At 41.6% G+C, this 23,819-nt stretch overlaps 1 protein-coding gene and 2 long non-coding RNA genes across 5 annotated transcripts; all 3 read left to right on the top strand.

The window, feature by feature from the left end:
- The first annotated feature begins 1,231 nt into the window (after positions 1–1,231).
- LOC143115177 (uncharacterized) lies at positions 1,232–3,797 on the top strand. Its single transcript, XR_012985064.1, has 4 exons — positions 1,232–1,322; positions 2,163–2,474; positions 3,334–3,397; positions 3,714–3,797. It is a non-coding gene; the product is annotated as an uncharacterized LOC143115177 (long non-coding RNA).
- Positions 3,798–6,184: 2,387 nt separating this feature from the next.
- Positions 6,185–7,418, top strand: LOC143115208 (uncharacterized). Its single transcript, XR_012985070.1, has 4 exons — positions 6,185–6,242; positions 6,467–6,523; positions 6,713–6,796; positions 6,904–7,418. It is a non-coding gene; the product is annotated as an uncharacterized LOC143115208 (long non-coding RNA).
- Positions 7,419–11,396: 3,978 nt separating this feature from the next.
- LOC143114694 (polymeric immunoglobulin receptor-like) lies at positions 11,397–22,997 on the top strand. Of its 3 annotated transcripts, none has more exons than XM_076276424.1 (9): positions 11,397–11,481; positions 14,702–14,944; positions 16,901–17,212; positions 18,101–18,161; positions 20,145–20,233; positions 20,668–20,714; positions 20,878–20,931; positions 21,296–21,345; positions 21,477–22,997. In XM_076276424.1, exons 1-8 carry the CDS (start codon positions 11,427–11,429, stop codon positions 21,314–21,316), a joined length of 882 nt encoding a protein of 293 aa, XP_076132539.1. In that variant the 5' UTR covers positions 11,397–11,426; the 3' UTR covers positions 21,317–21,345; positions 21,477–22,997. The 3 variants fall into 3 exon arrangements, with proteins under 3 accessions (XP_076132539.1, XP_076132537.1, XP_076132538.1); XM_076276422.1 differs by having other exon boundaries at positions 14,702–15,022; XM_076276423.1 differs by lacking the exon at positions 20,878–20,931 and having other exon boundaries at positions 14,702–15,022.
- Positions 22,998–23,819: the final 822 nt, after the last annotated feature.

Here is a 23,819-nt window from a genome sequence, read left to right as displayed (position 1 = left end):
CTATTTACCTGGACTTCTCTTAAAGGTGCTCTAAGCGATGATATGTGTTTTTAGGCTAAAACACTTTATTTAACTTACTGCAAACATCACACCAACCGCAACTGCTGCCTGTGTCCTGAATACACTGTAAAAAAACGTGATCTCTGTGGACAGCCCAGGCTCCAAAAACGGCAACAAAAACAACCTGGGCAAACCTAGCCGATACAAAAACATAACAAACTGTTCCAGCAAATCACAGACGAGATGCACGTTTAGGAGAGTTTCAGGAGCAGCACGGGAGGGAGGGGGATTGCAATAGCCTATGATTAAATGTAATGGGATATTCAACTAAGGTAGACTGCTGTTGTTCACAGCACTAAGCTATTTATGGTTACTCTTATACTCTCTTATACGAGTCTCTGGCCCTCTCTTAGAGCCAGGCATGGTGAGCTGGCCCTTGGAAGAAAAAGTTTGGGGACCACTGTGCTAGAATGTTCTAAGTTACCTGTGTGTGTGTGTGTATATAGGTCCCTCTACGTCCACTTAAAGGGCCTTAAAGACAAGATATTTAAATATTTTCATTGGCACTTACAGTATATCAGAGGCACAGTGTGCAATATTATAAAACTTACTGTATGTTAAGATTATAAACCAGTCAGATAATGCTCTCTGACTGAGAGGTGACCAACAGACGCACCATCAGTGGCATTAACTAACAGCCCAGTGTGTGTGAGGCAGGTCCCAGGTGGTCATCAGTGATGCTGCAATGTTGTTAGGTGTGACCTGTTGGTGGGTGCTGTGCTGCATGCACCCTCATCTCCCTCCTCTCCAAAACCGGCTTTACCCCCGATACCAAGCAAAGCAATGGGCACAACCCACATCTCAAGTGACTGTGCTTCTAAAGAGCGACCTGTAGTTGGCCAGCTTTATCTATTACAACACTGCTTTCTGCACTACACTGTTTTTAAACTGTTACTTTTAGTGCTATTGTTCCAGTTATTGTTTTTCTGTGTTATAAGTTTCCATGGAGAAAAGTGTCTGCTAAGCAAATGTAAACGTAATAAGTTTCTATGGTAACACCTGGTAAGTATGTATTATGATTTCCACAGAGAGCATGAGGATCAGTGCTGTGTCTGTACAGAAAGGCCAGTCAACCATCATCCCCTGTCTGTATGAGAAGGAACATGAAGATGATACTAAGCTCTGGTGTAGGAGAGACAATTTGTGTGCTGCAGATGTGAACAGCAACCAGAGTCAGCGTGCTGCTGGAGTGTCCATTTCTGATGACATCACACATGGAATCTTCACTGTGAACATGACGAACATCAGACATGAAGATGCTGGTGACTATTGTTGCATCGTTAAACCCAGAACTAAGCCACCCCAAATGAAAGACTGTACACAAATAATAATATCTAAAGGTATCAAGCTATATTTCTTGAGATAATCTAAAGATTCATCTTTGTAAATAGAGGACCAACTGGTAACATGGCATTCAAACACAAACAGTGGTATAAACTGTGGGGGATACTAAACTTTAAAAGCTCTGTTCACCCCATATTAAAGGTATAGTGCTATTTAAGGATGTGGCATACAGGCCCAAATATAAGCTTTGCATCGAATACTGCATGACTAAGGCGGCTGGTTAACATGCTAATTGTAGTGCATATCTTACCAACTCAGTTATCGTTGACTATTAGCACATTGTGTAATGCTATTTCTTGTTGTTTTAAACTACACAAACTACACATAGCCCATTAACAAAGTAATGATTCATTATTATTATTATTTTTAATAAATGTGTAACAGACAGGACAAACAAACAGGCAGACTGTGTATTAACTGCTATACTTTTACTATAGACCCTTTCAAACTGCATAAACAAACGTTACTAAGGCATCTCGGTGGCACAGAAAACAACAGTGAGCTAAAGGTAACTTGGGGAGGAATTTTTTTTTAAAAGGAAGTTTTAAAGTCAACATTTTGTAGAGCATTACACTGAATTCAGATTTATTTTCATTTCGAAGTATCTGGGTTGGTTTTGAACGTTTCAATCGGAAACTCTCCAGGAACAGATTGAAAGGGTTTATAGGCACCACACTGTTCAGCTGCACCCAACCTGGCTGTTTTAGCAGCCGCCACAACAACACTCTGCTCAGTCACGCTGGGCTTTTGTTTTCCAGATGGTTCAATGCTGTCCGTACTCAACCCCATGATAAGCGGGTATGAGAGTGGGACTGCCTCTGTCCTCTTCCAGCACTGTTTCCCTGGATCCAAGAGGCAGTTCTGTCAGCTAGGAGGGGAGTGTGTGGGATGGGACACTAACTCTGCATCTTTGAATGGGATGTCAGTGATGCTGAGTGATGTCCCAAACGAAGAGTTGAAAGTGACTCTCAGTGGACTGCAGGTGAAGAACACAGGCTGGTATGTGTGCTCTATGGGGGGATTTCAGACACCTGTTCATCTCAACGTGACTGATGTTGGACCAACCCCAGGTGAGCCTGCTGCAGATGTCTACTAGCTAAGATGGTTGTTATGTTTCAATATTGTCTGAGAAGGGTATTTTCAGTAGATGCCCCAAGAAGGGCAAGATGTTTACATGCAGTCCAGATCTGTTTCATCATCTGTATTCACTGTAAACATTGAGCTGAATAAGTCAGTCAGCTTTATTGTCAATTTCTTACTAGACATGCAGAGGAATTGAAATGGCATTTCTCTCTATCCCATGATGAAGAAAAAAACAAATGAAAAAAATGCAACAGATAAGACAAAAGCAAATAAGGACATTTTTAACATTAAACAATAAATAACAACAATACAATACAAGACAAAAACACAAGAATGTAACAGTCAGCAAAGAAATTGTACATGACGTGTTGTGATAAGAGCAGAAATATGTGCAAATGTGCAATAATGCAAGAGAAGTGTATTGTCAAAGTGCAAAATACTATATACAACAGCATCAACTTCAGAGTCCAGAGTTTTTGTGCAAAAATATGCTATATACAAAAAATAGCAGCGACTTCAGAGTCCAGAGAATAAGATGGAAGCCCCCAGTGCTGGTTATCCCCCTCTGAGAACAGGAGCAGATTCTTTAGGAAAACAATGTCAAACATACGGCTCTGGAATTACCATTGTGACTGGTTTCAGTTAGAAAAGATAAACATAATAATAATAATAATAATAATAATAATAATAATAATAATAATGCATTTTATTTATGGGCGCCTTTCTGAACACTCATCACCTTACAAAATCAACAAGATTGATACTACTGCTGTTTCAGTGAGCAAGGCTAAAGTAATCATGAAATGTTGTCATTCTGAAAACTTTTTAAACTTGCCTGTTTATCAGCAACAGAAACCCAAACAGAGACAAACACAAACACAACTGCTCTCAGCACTGGCCAAGATGGAATGTAAGTAGTTTCCCTTCACCAGATATTTAGGATATTATCCACGAAAGTGACAGGTGCTAGCTAGCTAGAGTAACATGATTTTATTTAGGATCAAATGTATTTATATGGTAATCTTGTGCAAGTGACAAGTCCATATAAGTCTATGGTAATTTTGCTAGCCAACAAGCTATGTTAAAGTCCACAATGTCCTTGTAAATTATAATGGATATGAATCATTTCATGTCAAATAACAGTTTATATGTGTTTGGCTGTGTGTGTATGAGTGTATTTGTTTGTTAATTTAATTAATTGTATTTACTGATTTTTTTTCTTCCAGGGTTGTGATGCTAGTCCTAGTCTGTGTTGCTGTGTTTGTGATCCTGGTGCTTTGTAGCGCTGCAGTGGGTCTGGTCCAATGGAGACGAGGTGAGTCACAAAGTGAATCACTACAGATGGGCTTCAGATGAACAGCACTGTGTGAGTCACAAAATGAATCACTACAGATGAACAGCATGTGTGAGTCACAAAGTGAATCGCTTCAGATGAACAGCACTGTGAGAGTCACAAAGTGAATCACTACAGACAGGCTTCAGATGAACAGCACTGTGTGAGTCACAAAGTGAATCACTACAGATGGGCTTTAGGGGAACAACGTTGTGTGAGTCACAAAGTGAATCACTACAGACAGGCTTCAAGGGAACAACACTCTGTGAGTCACAAAGTGAATCACTACAGACAGGCTTCAAGGGAACAACAAAGTGAATTACTACAGACAGGCTTCAAGGGAACAACACTCTGTGAGTCACAAAGTGGATCACTACAGACAGGCATCAGGGGAACAGCACTCAGTGAGTGTCAAAGTGAATCGCTTCAGGGGCACAGCACTGTGTGAGTCACACAAAGGAACCGCACTATGTGAGTCGCACACTGAATCACTTCAGATAAGATAGATAGATAGATAGATAGATAGATAGATAGATACTTCATTGATCCCCAGGGGAAATTCAAGTTTGAAGCAGCACTGAAGAGGAATTGCTCTCTGTGTCCCCCTACAGTTGTCTGTTACCACTTGATAAATGTGTGTTTCTGTAACAAACTATAAACATAACTTGGAGAGGATCAGAGCAGTGTTTCTTAACTGGTGGGTCAGGAGTCAGGGCCCAAAAGTGGGTTGTGGAACCGTTCTGGGTGGGTCTCGGAGCTTGGGGTTTAAAAAAAAACAAAGAATGGTTTATTTAAAATGCTACCCTATCGATTCAAATGTCGGACCTTTATTTTGATAGACTTTATTTATTTTTTATGCCAGTCATTGCCATGGACATAGACAATGTTTATGTGACAGGTCATGTTATATATTATTTTAGCGGTAAATATGACAAAACGGCCCTGAATATTTGAAGTATTGGATACACTTATGTTGAGGACAAAAAAGGGACAGAAACCCCAGTGTGTGGTCTGTAGTGAATTGCTGGCACATGAGAGCATGAAACCATCAAAACTAAAACGCCACACAGAAACAAAGCACCCATACCAGAGAATGTCTAATAAGGGGAGAACTACCACTCTCGGAGAACTTCCGGTTTCTGAACTGGTTGCAGTTCCTTCTGTGGTTCCACATGAGGGTGCTCGTCCACGAGTGCAGAATGCATGGAGGTCTATGGAGCTGTATCCCTCAAAATCCACTTTTCTCGGGATATAATCTTTTTTTCAAGTAATTTGAATATTGTATTCGAAAGGGGAGGCAAAGAAAATAAACTTGGTTGAGTATTATATTTTTTAAAGTCACTTAATTGTTCTAAAAAGCCTTTCAAATGTGTCGATGACGTCATTCATTAGCACAATGCTAGCGTGTTATGGGCAACAACGACCCAAACTGTAAGAAATCAAAAGGACATAAGTACTCGTTCTTTCAACTTTTGACCTATAAACCATGTTAAAGTTATACAAACTACAATCAAATCTGAGATTTGTCAATGACAATCAGGTGAAAGAGACAAACTTAGCCGTCTAGCTCCATTGACTCATTGAATTCAGTACAATGGGACTTAATATGGACTGGCCAGGCTCTCCGTAGACGGGCTGTGCCCATACTATCAAAGACAAACCTCTTAAACTAACCCAGCAACTAAACTGCTGACTACTTGAATTACTTTGCTGGCAAACATAAACTGAGGAATCAGCAACTTTTCACAATCAGACATCATTTGTAGGCTTACTCATGCACTATGCATTGCACTTCGCTCGCTGGGAGGGGTTCAGTGTTCTTACCCACTACTAGCAACTTGCTTAGTCCTATTGCGAGCAACACAACCTCAGGGCGCAGCAGAAGTGCCATTCGGTCTATTAAGAGTTAATGTCCATTAAAATGATTTTGGAAACGTTACTTCAATAAAAAATAAGTCTTTAGGGAGGGATGCATACAGCACCCTGTCAGAATTCAATTATGATATCAGTGACACATAACTTCATCTGTTCAGCCTACTGATAATAGTAATATGACCCTGTTATCGCTGGAAATAATGATGTATCACAAAGATTTATATCAGTATGTGGCATCTGTTATAACATATTTATGACCTGGCAATGTCAGGCTTATGACTGAGTCTCGTCCTCGTTTTTTTTACCAGGCAAGAGAGAAGCACCTCAGCAAGCTGCAGCCGACGCAGACTCAGCCGTGAGTGGAACATCACACCTCCTACTGTTTGTGTTTGTGTGTATGTGTGTGTATGTGTGAGACAAAGATTATTCAGACACACATTGATGAAGTTATATTGATTCTTCTTCTTTGCTTCTACTTTGCATCCAGTCTGCTGATCCTGAGGTCATATACGCTGATGTGATAAACAAGAAGTCCCCCAAACATGCTGTGAGTGGAATATCACAATATCAAACCTCCTCCTGTCTGTATGTGTGTGTGCACGTGTGAAAATGACAGATTAAGATGCTGTATCATATATGACACAACTACAGATCAAGATACTGTATCATATATGACACAACTACAGATCAAGATACTGTATCATATATGAGATTACCACAGATTAAACTGTTGTGCCATATATGAGACTACTATAGTGTGTTCTTCTCCAGAGTCCTGCAGAACCTTCTGATAAAGTGACCTACTGCACTCTCAGACCTCAGCTGGCGGTATGTCTATGCATGTGTGTGTGTGTGTGTTTGTGTGCGTGTGTTTGAAGGTGTATACATCTTTTAAGTGTGTATGGGTACTTTCATGTGTATGTGAGTACCTGTACAAATTATTATTATGCTATAATTTCTTCTAATCATTCTCTCCTTTAAACACACAAAATCTCTCTCTCTCTCTCTCTCTCTCAGTCGGCTGGTGTAGACACTAATTCCAAAGATCTGACATATAGCAGCATTGTGCATAAAACTAGGAGGAAGTCCAGGAAAGCACAGGTAAGAAGTATTGATATCTTTGTATCCGAAGATGAAAACATTGTCAATAAACAAATAATAAGTAAATAAATAAATAAATACCCTTCTGTGTGTTTTCACCTGTCCAGCTCAAGGTTTCTGCAGCTCAAGATCTTTACAGTGAAGTCTGAGTTCACCACAAATAAGCCCTTCTCTCGATAAATACATACATCAGACAAATGGAACACATACATACACACTCAATACGTATCACCCACAGATTACATACAGACCTCAATTCAATTGCTGTAAAAGTGTAGTAATGTGAGATTGTTACATGGTGTCAGGGAGTTGTTCTATGAAAGGCTTAAAAGCGCTCTAAGCGATGTTGGATAACATCACTTCTTTTGACGTTAAACTGGTTAACAACGCTTAGAGCGCCTTTAAGGTTAAGATCTTTAGATTCAATTAACAAAATCTCTCTACCTAGTTTCTGCCTGCTTGTGGCTTTGCATGAGTTGGTGATGTGTTTTCTCTTTGGGTGTGTTGTCTGTGTCCACCAGAGGGCATGCATTAATATTTATAACCAATGAAGACCAGAGTATACTATACTTTAATAGTTTAGTGTTGTAGACATGCAGCTTGTGTTCTTCAAGTTCTTCAGTTGCGCTGACTTTATGAAGCGCTTGAGCACTATTGAATGAATAAAGCACACATTTTGAATAAACAGTCTGTGTGATTTGTACAGCCTCTGTGATTATGAAGTGGACATCTCATTCTGGCTCAGTTTGTTGGTGAATGACACACATGGCGTCACAATGGTGAACACACAGATACTCTCTCTCTCTCTTTCTCACTCTCGCTCACTCACACACACACAACTTACACGTGAGTCAGCATGAAACTGCATGACGTACAGTATACAACTTTTGACCTGCTTACCCAGGTCATACTGTAAGCAGGGTTCCCACTCTAAGTGAAATGTAAAATTCCATGCCTTCCCTGACAAGTCAAATGTAAAATTCCATGACTTGGATGAATGATTAGTACAATATACCGACCAATGATTTCAGAGCACCTGCGTATAGCGGTCAAGAATCTTTTACTTTTTTAGAGCTGGAGATGAATAAATGGGCATTGATCATGAATGCGCATCTCCAGGGGCTGGTTTCTAGAAAGCGTCGTTTGCTAATTTGCGTCGCAACCTTGGTAGTTCGCTCCATCGTTCTTGGATTTGGTGTTTCTAGAAAAGGGAGTTTGAACTCTCAATCGCAAACAAGGACGCAAAGTTTGGTCGTTTGAACTACTGCCCCTGGGCAGTCGCACTTGTGTCGTTCCTTGGTAGTTCCAGTTGGTGTCCTGAGCGCCTTGCGAATTGGATGTTTATTTCGTGACTCAATGATTTATCTTTCCTGTAGCTTAATTTTGATTAAGAGACTGACTTCCCTACTTGATTCATTCTTGCTATTTATGTTAATTCGAGTATTGCCTTGCTTTTAGTATTATAATCTTCACAGACTCTTACAATCAGCAGTGATAAATGGTGTAGTGGCTAAAGCAGGTGACTTGTTATCCCAGCGTTGTAGGTTCGATTTTCTTATGATGTCAGATTGTCCTCTTGCTTCTCGCTACCTGCAGGTGAACTAGTGTGACACGTAGATTCAATTGTTTTTGACTGATGTCTTGTACCTATTGGTCTCTCGATGTAGAGTAAATAAATATGTATGGTCAAAACCTATTGTTGTGTCTCGTACTCAGAGGTGAAAAGAAGAGATGGGTTGCGAACTCTGGCCACGAGACAGTTGATAAAACTTGTGATACCCAGAAATTCGTCCAGGCTATATATTTTTTCCAACATAGATATTTAACCCAAATAATGACTCATATTGGTCGGCTTAAGTTAACTGTTTTGTATGCTTGCAATAGGTTTAGGTTTTTGCTGATGGCAATGACAATGCCAGCATTAATCACTCGAAAAATGTCGACATAGGCCGTGACAGGACATTTCGAGGGGGTGGGGTATTACACGTTGCCATTGTTTCCACCAATGATATGTATCGCTGCATCATCAACAATGTTGTTGGAACTACGGTGTTCGAACGTCGGAAGTAGCGAATTGCGACACAGGTAAGATGCTTTCTGGAAACAGGTGTAACAGTGTCGTTGTTTGGTCGCAAGTTGCGTCGTACCACGGTGGTTGAGCAACGTCGTTGCTAACTTTTCTAGAAACGACCCCCAGAACGGCTTGATGCACATGCTTAACATTTGGTATGAGTGTTTGTATGGACTCAAAGATGAAGTGAATTGATGTTAGAGGTCAAAGGTCAAATGTCAAGGTCAAAAACACCTTGAGTGTTATATCTCAAGAACGCCTTGACACACAAGGTTTTTTGGTACGAGGGTTTGTATGAACTCAAAGATTAAGTGGTTCAATGTTTTTTTTCCAGGAATCTCCCCACCAACATTAAGCCAGCAGCTTTCCATCCACTATTGTAATTCCTCTGGCATTACATTTCTAGTTGTCTTTGCACTTTGCTCATTGTGTCAGAGGATTCATTTGATTGAAACTGGCATCTTACATAGACAGTGTTGCAGAACTGTTTGGATTTACATACAAGTTGGTTCAATTTTGCAAACGACTCATCTATATTATATTTTACCACGTCTGCACGCAGACCACTTAGGATAGCTTGCGGACCACCAGTGGTCCCCAGACTACACTTTGAGAAACACTGGTCTACGAAGATCATGACAGTGGTCCAGTCAAATCTTTTACTGTCTATGGTCAAATCCCAGCCGAGCTTTAACTGTAGCTCGACTTACCTGTGCATGTAAACATACTGACTGACAAAAATCAGAATGGGTAATTATAACAGACAAGAAGCCCTGTGGACACACAATATTGTTGGAAAATTGAGATGTGAAACACTATTTGACTGAAACAGTAATCAGAAATAATTTGTTATTGAAAAAAAAGACTAAAATGATTTGATTAAAACTTGACTGAGATACCTTTAGTTTTCTTTTGACTAAAACTAGACTAAATGAAGACTTTTAGTCGACTAAATTAAGACTAAGACTAAAAATAGGTGACAAAATTAACACTAGAGCACAGTCATGGACCACCTACAGCAGGCACCTGAGAGTCCTGGAACAATTCCACCAAAGAACCTAACCCAAGATTCTGAGAGCCGGGTCCGAGCGAGCAACTGTCAATGTTATCTGTCTTCACTGAATCCGTTAAATATGCCCTTCTATTGCGTCATATTTCTCATTTAAAATAGCAGAGCAGCGCGAGCAACAGAAAGAAAATAGACACAGGGCGTTGCATCGCGCTGCTCGTGTCGTTCGCTGTCCGGACACTCCAATTGAAAACAATGTTTTAACAGGTGTTCGCTCGCATCGCGTCCGGTTAGGACAAGATGAAAGGCTCCACCAACTCCACTTTCCCTGTCCACACTGCATCACAATATGAAGCACACACAGAGACACCACCTCCACCTCCCCCTACCCACACCGCACCAAAACATGTGGAGCACGCACGCACACACACACACACACCACCTCCACTTTCCCCTACCCACACCGCACCAAAACATGTGGAGCACGCACGCACACCCACCACATCCACGTCCCCCTGCCTACACCACACCAAAACATGTGGAGCACACACATACACGCACACACAGACACACACACATCCACTTACCCCTGCCTACACCGCACCAAAACATGTGGAACACACACATATGCACACACACGCACACAGGCTCCTTCCTTCTTCAGCGTTCATTGAATTAGGCCCGCAACACCTCCAGAAGGCTCAGCAGTGGTATCTGGCATCCCAGACCCACCCTCATGATGGGTTCTCTGCCAACAAATACCGCCAACGTTTTTGGTCCTCTTTGTTGCTGTGGCCGTTTATGATCCACTCATCAACATATACACAAAATGCAAACCCTTGATGAGGGCACTTACAAATACCAACAAATACTTCAGTCAATCCTCTTTTTTGCTGTGGCTGTTTATGATCCAGTCAGCAACATATCAACATACAATATATAACTTCTTCAGTCATTCCTCTTCGTTGCTGTGGCTGTTTATGATCTTATCAGCAAGATACCTAAACAAGCGCCTCAGTGATTGGGTTGTTTTTTTCAGCAGCCTCTGATAACTGTTTTACAACTCCTTTCAGTGATCCTCCTCAAAAACCTGGCTGACTTTGCCACAAGGGAACTAGCACCTATCTCTAGCCACACTCTCTTACCTCTGCTGCCAGTTCTGCATACTTTGATTTCTTTATTTCAAAGGCTTCCTCAATCACATCTTCAAAAGCGAACAGTTTGCTAGTTTGCTTGTTGAAGATGTTAAGATGCTTAATCAGTCAGGTAAATGCACTCTGACTGCACTCATGGCTCTTCCTTTCAAAGGCGTCCTCAATCATATCTTCAAAAGGGAATAGTTTGCTAGTTTGCTTGTTGAATATGTTAAGATGCTTAATCAGTCAGGTAAATGCACTCTGACTGAGAGAAGACCAACAGACGCATCATCACACACACATCCAGGAAGAAGATTGACCAGAAATACCCACTAAAGAGAACACAAAGACAGCCGTCGTCTCTCTGTGCGTTGACTCGGACACACTCCTCACACACACTCCTCACACACACTCATGGCTCTTCGTCAGCTGGTGCTGTTCTTCCTCTTCCTCCAATATGGACTCTCAGGTAAGAAAACTCATTTCTCACCTGATGGATGTTGGGTAGGATTGCTGGTCGTGTGTAGCTGTAGAAACTCGAAGCAACATTTGACGTGCAGTTTTTCTGGGTTCCACATTCAGATGCATGATACTTCCGGATTCCACAATCACTCACAAGAAAAGAAAAATCTATAAAAAGATCTCCTTATCATCTTCTTTTGGTTATGGGATTTGCTTTTTTTACGCTTTTGTCCAAAGTGACTTACAAATAAAAATAATACAATAGTTAAAATAAACAGTGAACAGTTTTAAAATGTTGGTAAGACTACATTAAGGAAAATAGAAATAATAAACAAAAATCAATGCAATATCAATGATCAATAGCCTAATGAAAACAAACAAATACTATAATATACAAACCATAACTCGTAAGAACCGCTTAGTTAATTCCCGTGTATAACTTAAAGTGAGATTTACGTTGCTTCTCCAGATTAAAAGTGAGATCCTTCTCACCAAGAAGTGAGTTGCTTCTCGGATCTCTATGTGCTTCATCTTGCCCGTTTCATGCTGTTTTTTGTCTCTCCCAAAACAAGGCCTTGTGTGTGTGTGTGTTTGGTTGGTATTGCTTTAACAACAGGCCGTATTTTACAAGTGTGTTCAATGTTTGTGTGTACTGGAAGAGTAATATTTGCTGTGCTGTTGTTAGCAGTGGGTTGAGTTCAGGATCCTTTAGCTCTTTTAGTCGTGGCACGAGCAGCATGGTGTAGCGGTCCACCTGGACCTCTCTTAATGTTAAACTCCTTAAGCTGTGCAGCATTATACTTAATTCTGCTGCAGACATGTGGTGAAGGTGTGTTTGTATGTGTGTGTGTGTGAGTGTGAGCATGCACACTCATGGCTGTGAGATGCTCATCACTGCTGAAAAATGTGCAGCATTGCCTTTGGTACCTTTCTCCACACCAGCACACACTTGCTGAAAGGGTAGAGGTGTTCATCATCATCGCACAAGGCTCATTGGTGCAGTGTGTGGCAGGAGGGGGGTGGGGGGGTTGGCTGCCTGAGAGGTATTTATTTCTGCTGCAGACATGTGGTCAAGTGAATGTGCACGCTCATGGCTGTGAGATGCTCATCACGGCTACAGGGCATGTGTGTGGGTGGGGGTCTACACCAGACCTGTACGTTGCAGGGCATGTGTGTGAGTGGGGGTCTACAGTACACCAGACCTGTACGTTGCAGGGCATGTGTGTGGGTGGGGGTCTACACCAGACCTGTACGTTGCAGGGCATGTGTGTGGGTGGGGGTCTACACCAGACCTGTACGTTGCAGGGCATGTGTGTGGGTGGGGGTCTACACCAGACCTGTACGTTGCAGGGCATGTGTGTGGGTGGGGGTCTACACCAGACCTGTACGTTGCAGGGCATGTGTGTGGGTGGGGGTCTACACCAGACCTGTACGTTGCAGGGCATGTGTGTGGGTGGGGGTCTACACCAGACCTGTACGTTGCAGGGCATGTGTGTGAGTGGGGGTCTACACCAGACCTGTACGTTGCAGGGCATGTGTGTGAGTGGGGGTCTACAGTACACCAGACCTGTACGTTGCAGGGCATGTGTGTGAGTGGGGGTCTACAGTACACCAGACCTGTACGTTGCAGGGCATGTGTGTGAGTGGGGGTCTACACCAGACCTGTACGTTGCAGGGCATGTGTGTGGGTGGGGGTCTACAGTACACCAGACCTGTACGTTGCAGGGCATGTGTGTGGGTGGGGGTCTACAGTACACCAGACCTGTACGTTGCAGGGCATGTGTGTGGGTGGGGGTCTACAGTACACCAGACCTGTACGTTGCAGGGCATGTGTGTGGGTGGGGGTCTACAGTACACCAGACCTGTACGTTGCAGGGCATGTGTGTGGGTGGGGGTCTACACCAGACCTGTACGTTGCAGGGCATGTGTGTGGGTGGGGGTCTACAGTACACCAGACCTGTACGTTGCAGGGCATGTGTGTGGGTGGGGGTCTACACCAGACCTGTACGTTGCAGGGCATGTGTGTGGGTGGGGGTCTACAGTACACCAGACCTGTACGTTGCAGGGCATGTGTGTGAGTGGGGGTCTACACCAGACCTGTACGTTGCAGGGCATGTGTGTGAGTGGGGGTCTACACCAGACCTGTACGTTGCAGGGCATGTGTGTGGGTGGGGGTCTACACCAGACCTGTACGTTGCAGGGCATGTGTGTGGGTGGGGGTCTACACCAGACCTGTACGTTGCAGGGCATGTGTGTGAGTGGGGGTCTACAGTACACCAGACCTGTACGTTGCAGGGCATGTGTGTGGGTGGGGGTCTACACCAGACCTGTACGTTGCAGGGCATGTGTGTGAGTGGGGGTCTACACCAGACCTGTACGTTGCAGGGCATGTGTGTGGGTGGGGGTCTACACCAGACCTGTACGTTGCAGGGCATGTGTGTGAGTGGGGGTCTACACCAGACCTGTACGTTGCAGGGCATGTGTGTGAGTGGGGGTCTACAGTACACCAGACCTGTACGTTGCAGGGCATGTGTGTGGGTGGGGGTCTACACCAGACCTGTACGTTGCAGCCTTTTTTTTTTTCTCCACATTGTGAAGTACACTCAATAAATACATTTATTACACGGCTCTTCACAATGTAAGGGATAATGTATAGAACGCCGGTCATTACTGTAGTCTTAAAAGACTCCAATCTTTCAAGAATCTTTCCCAAATATTGCCAAAGTCTTCTGATGTATGGGTATGAGAGAGCAGTGTGAGTTAATGCGCAGTGTGTGATACAGGTACTACGTGATCATCATGATGTTAGAATGTCATTAGAAGTGACCTGTGGGTATTGCATGCACCTTCAAAAAATCTCCCCTGACTCCGAGCAAAGCAATGTGACCTTTGGTGTACCGCTTCCTGCTCTCTAAAGAGCTTCTCTGTAACGTCTGAATGTGTTCCTTTGAACTTTGGAACAAAACAAAGTAAAGCAGTGGGCACACATTTCAAGTGTGCTTCTAAAGAGTGACCTGTAGTTGGCCAGCATTGTTATCCATTACAATACTGTGCTTTCTGCACTACACTGTTTTAAAACTGTTACTTTAGTGCTATTGTTTCAGTTATTGTTGTTCTGTGTTATACGTTTCTTTGGAGAAAAGTGTCTGTTTGAGCATAAGCACGCATAGCACATTTCTATGGTAACACCTGGAAGTATCTATTGTGATTTATTGTGATTTCCACAGACTGCAGTAGGATCAGTGCTGTGTCTGTACAGGAGGGCCGGTCAGCCATCATCCCCTGTCTGTATGAGAAGGAACATGAAGATAATACTAAGCTCTGGTGTAGGAAAGACAATCTGTCTAAGTGTGCTGCAGCTGTGAACAGCAACAGCAAGAGTCAGAGTGCTGCTGGAGTGTCCATTTCTGATGACATCACACACGGAATCTTTACTGTGAACATGACGAACATCAGACATGAAGATGCTGGTGACTATTGTTGCACCGTTAAACCCAGAACTAAGCCACCCCAAACCAAATACTGCACAGAAATAAAAATGTCAAAAGGTATCAAGCTATATTTCATCTTTGCAAACATAGGACCGACTGATAACATGGCATTCAAGCAGAAACAATGGTGATACTACAAATAACTTGCAGTAAGCTTTAAAAAGCTGTCTTTACCCCATATTAAAGGTTGTATCAGCGATAGCGGGGATACGTAACTTCTGTTGATGTTCAAACAAAACAGAGAGCTAGCTCGCTACTCCCTCCCCCTCCCTCCCGTGCAATTAAAACTCTCCTTAACACGTATCTCGTCGGTTATTGGTTGAAACACTTTATTTTGCCTTTGAGGGGTTGCCAACCCTTGTTGGTAGCAATTGTTTTTGTATACATATCTCGGAGCCTAGGCTGCCTACAGAGACGCAGTTTTTTGATAGCTAAGGGGCAGGCAGCTAGCGGATCGTTAGGAAAGATTAGATGAATGTGATCATTTATGTTTGGGCCTTTTTTGGGCCTGAAATCGCTGATACAACCTTTAAAGATACAGGCCTTTTTATGGATGTGACATACAGCCTCAAACATAAGCTTTGCACTGAATACTGCATGACTGAGGCGGCTGGTTAACATGTTAACTGTAGTGTATATCTTAGCAACTCAGAGCAGGTGTTTACATCAAAACAGTTATCATTCATTATTATTACATTTCAAGGTAATCTTTGAATGTTTTTGGCTGCAAAAACTACACATAGCCCCTTTAAACCAAAAAATCAAAATAGTTATTGTTCATTATTATGTAAGGGATAATGTATAGAACGCCGGTCATTATTGGGAAAATAAGTCCCGACAGGGCGAACCCAATAATGACCGGCGTTCTATACATTATCCCGCTTATTACACGGCTACTTGCCAAAACTAAATAATAAACTCCCTCCGATATGAATTTAGCCTACATAGCCTAGCCTATTTGTTACCATTCATCGTGTGCTGAGAAACAAATAGCTTGCAACAACACATGCTGAACTTGAATCAAACATTCTTTAGAACACAGCTGATCAACCGTCTGCTTTCATTTTTGAATGAAGTTCCAGTCCTTGCGTAGTGATATGAAATACCTGAATTAGAAACACAAACTCCGTTTCCATTGACAGCGGTCATTATTTTTTTCAGAGGTCCTTTCCTCAGAAATAATAACCGCTAGAACTTTGGGAAATCCCAGTCAATGTAGCGTTCTACTTGCCTTGTGAAGAGCCGTGTAATAACACATTTTATTGTTATTTTTAGGCAATTAGACAATAAATATGTTAAACTACAAAACAAAACTTTGCATAGCCCCTTTAAACAAAGTAACGATTCATTATTCATAATTTATTAATGAATGGGTGACAGACAGGACAGACTAACAGGCAGACAGTGAGTGTGTGTTAGTGTGTATTAGCAGCTGTAGGTACTACACTGTTCACCCGTACCCTGAGACAGTGAGTGTGTGTTAGTGTGCATTAGCAGCTGTAGGTACTACACCCGTACCCTGAGACAGTGAGTGTGTGTTAGTGTGCATTAGCAGCTGTAGGTACTACACCCGTACCCTGAGACAGTGAGTCTGTGTTAGTGTGCATTAGCAGCTGTAGGTACTACACTGTTCACCTGTACCCTGAGACAGTGAGTGTGTGTTAGTGTGTATTAGCAGCAGCTGTAGGTACTACACTGTTCACCTGTACCCTGAGCTGGCACTGTACTCTGATGAGTACGGCACTCCAGTCTCTTATTTCTGTCTATTGTCAATTGTTAATCTGTCTGTTTATGTGGAGCGCTTTGGGTTGCACTCTGTGCATATAAAAATGTGCTATATATAAATAAAATTACTTTACTTTACTAACCTGGCTGTTTGGCTGGCAGCCACCACAACAAGACTCTGCTCAGTCACTTTGGGCTTTTGTGTTCCAGATCGTCCAATGCTGTCTGTACTCAACCCCATGATAAGCGGGTATGAGAGTGGGACTGCCTCTGTCCTCTTCCAGCACCGTTTCCCTGGATCCAAGAGGCAGTTCTGTCAGCTAGGAGGGGAGTGTGTGGGATGGGACACTGACTCTGCATCTTTGAATGGGATGTCAGTGATGCTGAGTGATGTCCCAAACGGAGAGTTGAAAGTGACTCTCAGTGGACTGCAGGTGAAGAACACAGGCTGGTATGTGTGCTCTATGGGGGGATTTCAGACACCTGTTCATCTCAACGTGACTGGCATCGGACCAACCCCAGGTAAGCCTGCTGAACATGTGTGCTGGCTAAGATGGTTGTTATGGTTCCATATAGGGCCCTATTTTGGCGGTCCAAAACGCATGGTCTGAGCCACAGGATGCAAGAGCATTTAGGGCGTGTCTAGTCCACCTTTACTAGTTTGACAGCAGAATAAGTGATGAGAAGCCAGGCACATGGTTCAAAATGGTTGGTGTTATGTTTCTTAATTAATCATGGGTGTGTTTTGGGCATAACATCCATTAAAGAAATGAAAGTGACATTGTCCATTCCATTCCCTTTAAGAGCAAGGAGTGCAAAATCAAATGGTACATTGTATTTAGGTAATGAGTGAGCACATTTTTGCAGAAGCAATTTGCTTACATGCGCAACCATGTATGCAACAGCAGAATTTCCACTAAAACTTGCTTTTCTAAAAATGTGTGTGTTTGTGGCAAGAGTATAAGAGTATACACGCGTCTGCACTTGCATAGAATTTGAACTAGCAGGCAACACAAAACAATGTGTGTGTGTGTGTGTGTGTGTGTCACAATGTGCATGATATTGCTGTAGGATTTGTGATCTGTCATGTTGTTTGTTAAATGTTGTTGTTGGATATTAAACTGTGCCCTGCTTAGGGACTGCAGATGTAAATTAGCCTAAGGCTAACTCTGGTACAATGCATCAGATGGCAGCATTTATGTTAAAAATTTCACATGGTCCCTAACAAATAAAATGAAAAAAAATAAATAAATAAATAATAAAACATCACGCCCACTAGGGTTACCAATGTGACTGGTTTCAGTTAGAAAATATAAACATTGATGCTTCTGCTGTTTCAGTTAACACAAGGCTAAACTAATCATGAAATGTTGTCATTCTGAAAACTTCTTAAACTTGCCTGTTTGTCAGTAAAGGAATCTCCTGAGACAAAAACAAACAAGACTGCTCCCAAAAATGACCAACGTGGAATGTAAGTATTTCACATTATTATATACTATAGGAAAATTACTGGATGCTAGGTAGCTATTGTAGATCAATTTATTTGATTTACAGTGCAACCGGAATGTTTTCAGACCCTTTCACATTTTCCACATTTTGTTATATTGCAGAGATCTTAAAATGGATTCAATTCATTTAAAAAATAAAAGACTGAAATATACCATTTACATAAGTATTATTCAGACCCTTTTTTATGACGGGTACAATCCGGGACAAAAGGCCTTGGTCAGACAGGTAATCAAGGACCCAATGGTCACGATGAATGTGATCCCTAGATCTGTGTCTTCACACAACCCTGTCTCGCAGGTCAGACAATTCTTTCAACCTCATGGCTTGGATTTCACTCTGACATACACCATCAACTGTTAGACCATATATTCACCTTATTTTGCCTTATTTTGCAATGTTACCTTACTTTAGAAATGCATTTTCTTCCGCCTTGTGTTCAATCTTCCGGTCGGCTAGTTCCACCTAGTTAGCTTCACTGGGATAACACAGCAGAAGAGGATGGAGAGTTAACTTGGGAGGAAATGAAAAATGGAGGTCAGATGACAGGATTGTATTGATGACAGGATGTCTTTGCCACCCAAGGCTATTCACCTCTATGGAGTGGGTAGATGATATGTGGTGGTGGCCTCCCATTTCGTATGGAGATATATTTTAGAGACTGGCTTACTCTTCTCAGCACAGTATACTGTGCTGAGCTGTGCTGATTGACATATATGTCAATACATAATTAATATATTCTTAGTGTTTTCTTTAACCCAAAACCCAATGCATTATCTGATTATTTACTGTCTAAAATGCTAAAACCAAATCACTTACTGCGGGGCCGTATTACAGAAACTTCCTAACTTGCAAATCCTATCTAATCTGTTTGGTAACCATGGTAACTATGTTTAGAAAGTCATTACAGAACAGCCCGTCCTAAGTCAGTGTTCTCCTCACCAAAATCCTAAATAAACGTTCCTAACTTTACAGATGATACCAGTTATCTCAATAGAACTCTGCTATCTTAATGTATTGCAATAGATGTACTGCTCAATGGGAAGTTCGAACACAAAACAGACAAAGATGGGCCATTTGCGCAAAAATAGGGTGAATAGACAGATGTGTGCCTCTCCAAATAATGTCCAATGAATTAATTTAGACACATGTGGACTCCAATCAAGTTAAGCAGCAAGGACCATTGATAGAAGTAGGATGCACCAGAGCTCAATTGCAAGCGTCATAACAAAGGGTCTGAATACTTATGTAAATGGGGTATTTCAGTATTTTATTTTTTATAAATTTACAAACACTCCAAAAACTTGTTTTTTTTCTCGAGTATTGGAGCATTGTGTATAGATTGATGAGTCTGAAAAGGTGGAAAACTTGAAAGGGTCTGAACATTTTCCGGTTGCACTGTTTGTGGTAATCCTGTATAAGGCCATGCTAATTTAGCTAGCTACAATAACGAGCTACGTTAAAGCTGCAGTTGGCAAGTCTGACAGATTGAGGGGACTTAGCCAAAATTTTGAATGTTTACAACTCTCATGCCCTTCCCCCACTACCACCGAGCACCCTCTCATCGAGTTTGTGCTCGTCAGTGCGCACCAGACTGCACCAGACTGTGATTGGCAGTCAGATCTCACACAGCCCTGCTCTGATTGGACTATAAGAACCGGGAGCTGTGGATTTTTGCAAAACAAATAACAGGCTCTAGGTGGAGGTAGAAGTGCAGGGTTTTTTCTAAAACCGGTTGATTTATGTTGTTCTGTCAGAGCATAGTGTCGGTTTCAGTGAATATGATCAAAAAAATCTTGCCAACTGCAGCTTTAAAGTCAGTAAATAATGTAATGTAAATATAAATGTCCTTGTAAATCCTTAAGGATGTTAATCTTAGACATTTCATGTCATAATAGCAGTTTGTTTGGCTGTGTGTGTGTATTTATATTATTTTTATTACTCCCAGGGTTGAGGTGCTAGTCCCAGTCGGAGTTGCTGTGTTGGTGCTCATCGTGCTTTGTAGCGCTGCAGTGGGTCTGGTCCAATGGAGACGAGGTGAGTCACAAAGTGAATCACTACAGATGGGTTTCAGATGAACAGCACTGTGTGAGTCACAAAGTGAATCGCTTCAAATGAACAGCACTGTGTGAGTCACAAAGTGAATCGCTTCAGAGGAACAGCACTGTGTGAGTCACAAAGTGAATCGCTTCAGAGGAATAGTACTGTGTGAGTCATTAAGTGAATCACTTCAGACAAGATTACGAAGAAATGCACTACGTGAATTAAAGTGTAAAACACCTTTTCATAATCAAGTTATGATATCTTAAGATATCTTCTCACCTTCTGTTTACTGGTAATACTAATATGACCCTGTTAAAGCAGGAAATAATGATGAAGATTTATATCAGTATGTGCCATCTGTTATAACATATTTATGACCTGGCAATGTCAGGCTTATGACTGAGAGTCTCGTCCTTGTTTTTAACCAGGAAAGAGAGAGGCACGACAGCAAGCTGCAACCGACGCAAACTCAGACGTGAGTGTAACATCACCCCTACTACTGTGTGTTTGTGTGTGTGTGTGTGTGTGTGTGTGTGTGTGTGTGTGTGTGTGTGTGTGTGTGTGTGTGTGTGAAAAACCTGTTCAGACACATGTTGATGACATTATTTAGCCTCTTTCTTGTGTGTTCCTCTGTCCAGTGTGACACCATCTACGTTAATGACACACACAGAAAGAGGTCACCCAAACACACAGTGAGTGGAATATCACAATATCACCCCTGTGTTTCTCTCTCTCTCTTTCTCTCTCTCTCTCTGTGGTACTGTGGGCAGAGGAGGGGGGACAGCAAAACACATAAACCACATAAACGACTGTTTAACTTCTGTAACTCCTCACACACTCTTTGCTGATGGATGATTCTCCTTTAGTGGTTGGCGTCATAGTGTGTGCACGTGTGATTCTCCTTTAGTGGGTGTTTTGATGGTTAAACGGTGGGGGCCCAAAAGACCGTGTGTGTGTATGTGTGTGTGGGTGTTTACATATTGACAGTGGGTATGTGTACATCCTTGTGTAAGGATTTCATATGATAGCATTTCTTCAAATCATTCTCTTTCTCAGATGGCTGGTCTGGATGCCTAAAACTAGAATAAAGTCCAAAAGACAGACAGGTAAGACTTATTTATTTAATTATTTAAAAGTTTATTAACGTATTATTTATTAATTTCTGTGAGGCCATAGAAAAGCCCATTATTAATAAACAATGTAATAAATACCCTTCTGTGTGTTTTCACCTGTCCAGCTCAAGGTCTCTGCAGCTCAAGATCTTTTCTGTGAAGTCCGAGTTCAGCACAAATAAGCCCTTCTCTCGATAATAATAAACACACACACACACACACACATCAGACATACAGAACACACACAGTACAGATAGAACACACACACACTGATTATCACCCATCATATCACCCACTTATTCTACTGCTTGGTTGAATTTCCCATTGTCATGCTTTCTTTAGAACGTGTATTAACCGTATGTTATTTGCATACCTATGAAGTAGCTCCAATTTTTTTGCCCGTTTAACACTTGTATATTAATTCGCCGAACTTGTTGTGAAGTTTAAATGAACTGTCACATTGCATCAGAGCTGTAAAATACAGACGTTCAGAACATAGCAACATTGTAGCAGATGATGGAGGTGGCTTTTAGCTAGTTGCATTACAGTAGGCGTAAGTAAAATAGCAATGCTTCCAAGCTAAGGTTGATCAGAATCCTGGGATATGCACACTTGACAACGGGAGAGATGGAACGACTGACCTTTGACCTTTGGTCATTCCGTGTGAAATCACCTAATTTCAGCTTTGGCAGGTCACCCACAAAAAAAAAAAAATTGTAGACCAAACCTATGCATAAATCTTCAATAGTATATCTGTATAACTAATCATTGCAAAATTACAGCCCTTTGAAAAGTCATTTTAAGCATCAAGGTGAACAATCCTTTTTGTTCAACTTCCAACATTATTGGCTCTTTTGGTATTTCACACACATTTGTGAAACTATGTGAATAGAAGTACATTTTCCTGTTGAATTAAAAAATCCTATCAGATCATATGTATCTTGTGCAATTTCCCCTCTACAAAGCTCTGAAAATGGCTATAAATTCATTATGTGAAAAATACATCATTACCTTTGAGAGCTTCTCATTCACAAAGTAAGATTTTTTTCCACTCATATATGGATTATAAGGTCATGTCCATGTATTAACTTTGGTTGTTATCATTTTCATATTGTCAGAGCATTTTTTTTTAATTGGACCTGATTTTCAAAAAGCCCGTTTTCATCTTCTCATTTCACCACGTGGACAGTTAACAGGATTTTAAATTTTTTTACCATATATCATTCTGTATGTGAGGATCATCTGTCCAAAATTTGGGCTTGTTGCTGAGTTTCTTTTGTGAGATAAGACTTAAAAAATATAGTCTATAAATCCATTGAATTTGTACTAGATCTGCAGTACCACTTTGCACCACATGTGGTACTCTTTTAATACAATGGAATGTAATGTAAGAGAGTCACTTGTTTGCTGCACATATCCAATCTAAACACACATTTTATGGTTTATAGTTGAATTGCTCCTGTTGTAATAATTATTTGAGTGATTTGACATGGAATGACCCCATAGTAACTATCCATTTAGAACTAGTAACGGCATTCGGTTCACAGAAAGAAATGCACAAGAGGTGTAAGGGCCCTCTGCTGCTTCGGAGCCGTTTTTACCACTTTGACATGCATTTATTTCTGTGAACCGAACCCTGTGCCGTCCATTATGTCTTACAGAAAATATATACAAGGTTCGAATTACGGAGGGTATTGGGGGGGTCCGACCCCCCGAGATGAGACTTGGACCCCCCCAAAAGGGATGAAAATAATAGTTTGGGGGGTACTGAAAAAATGTAATAAAATGTAATGTTATCGAACATTGCATGTAATTAAATGCAGTATTACCACCACATACCAACAATTCAGGATATAATCTAATGAAATACGATTTTCAAACCCTCACCCCCATTGGGCTGTACCATTTCTCTGGTATGTTCAGACCGTGTTGTTTGCTATGATATAATAATAAGAATTAAAACAACTGCACAGTGTAGGTTGCAAAAGCCTGATACTTGGGTTAACAAGCGGTGGCCAACTGGCCATACATGTGTCTAATATTTCACTGCCTTTGTAACATAGTGATAGCCAACCTTAGAAAAACATTGAGTAGCAAGATCGCTATGGTTTAACCGTAGGTCTCCCTTCCACTCAGCGGCCACGACCATCGCTGCTGCTTAGCTTAAAAATCAGGCCTACAATCACACGCCATAGGAGAAGTTCCATAGATATACTGACACGGGGAGAGGGGCGATTTATCATTTTGTGCAATTTCATTCTTAATGTCTTAACAAGAGGGAATTTGCACTAATATTCAGGGTATTTCGCATGTAGATTAGTGGTTCTCAACCTTTTTTACGCAAATGCCCATACACCTATAATTGCAACGTTACCTGCAGTTTGTTTGAAACGCTACGTGAACATATAATAATCAATTGGACGTGAAATGTCTTTCCTCGTTGCCATTATTAGAGATCAGCCTTTCTT

Source organism: Alosa pseudoharengus, unplaced genomic scaffold (assembly GCF_046254945.1).
Source record: "Alosa pseudoharengus isolate Yale_2024_CS ecotype anadromous, Long Island Sound unplaced genomic scaffold, YU_APseudo_1.1 YU_APseudo_1.1_scf_9, whole genome shotgun sequence".
NCBI classification, from domain to species: Eukaryota; Metazoa; Chordata; class Actinopteri; order Clupeiformes; family Clupeidae; genus Alosa; species Alosa pseudoharengus.
This window is presented reverse-complemented; position numbering and strand designations above follow the sequence as displayed.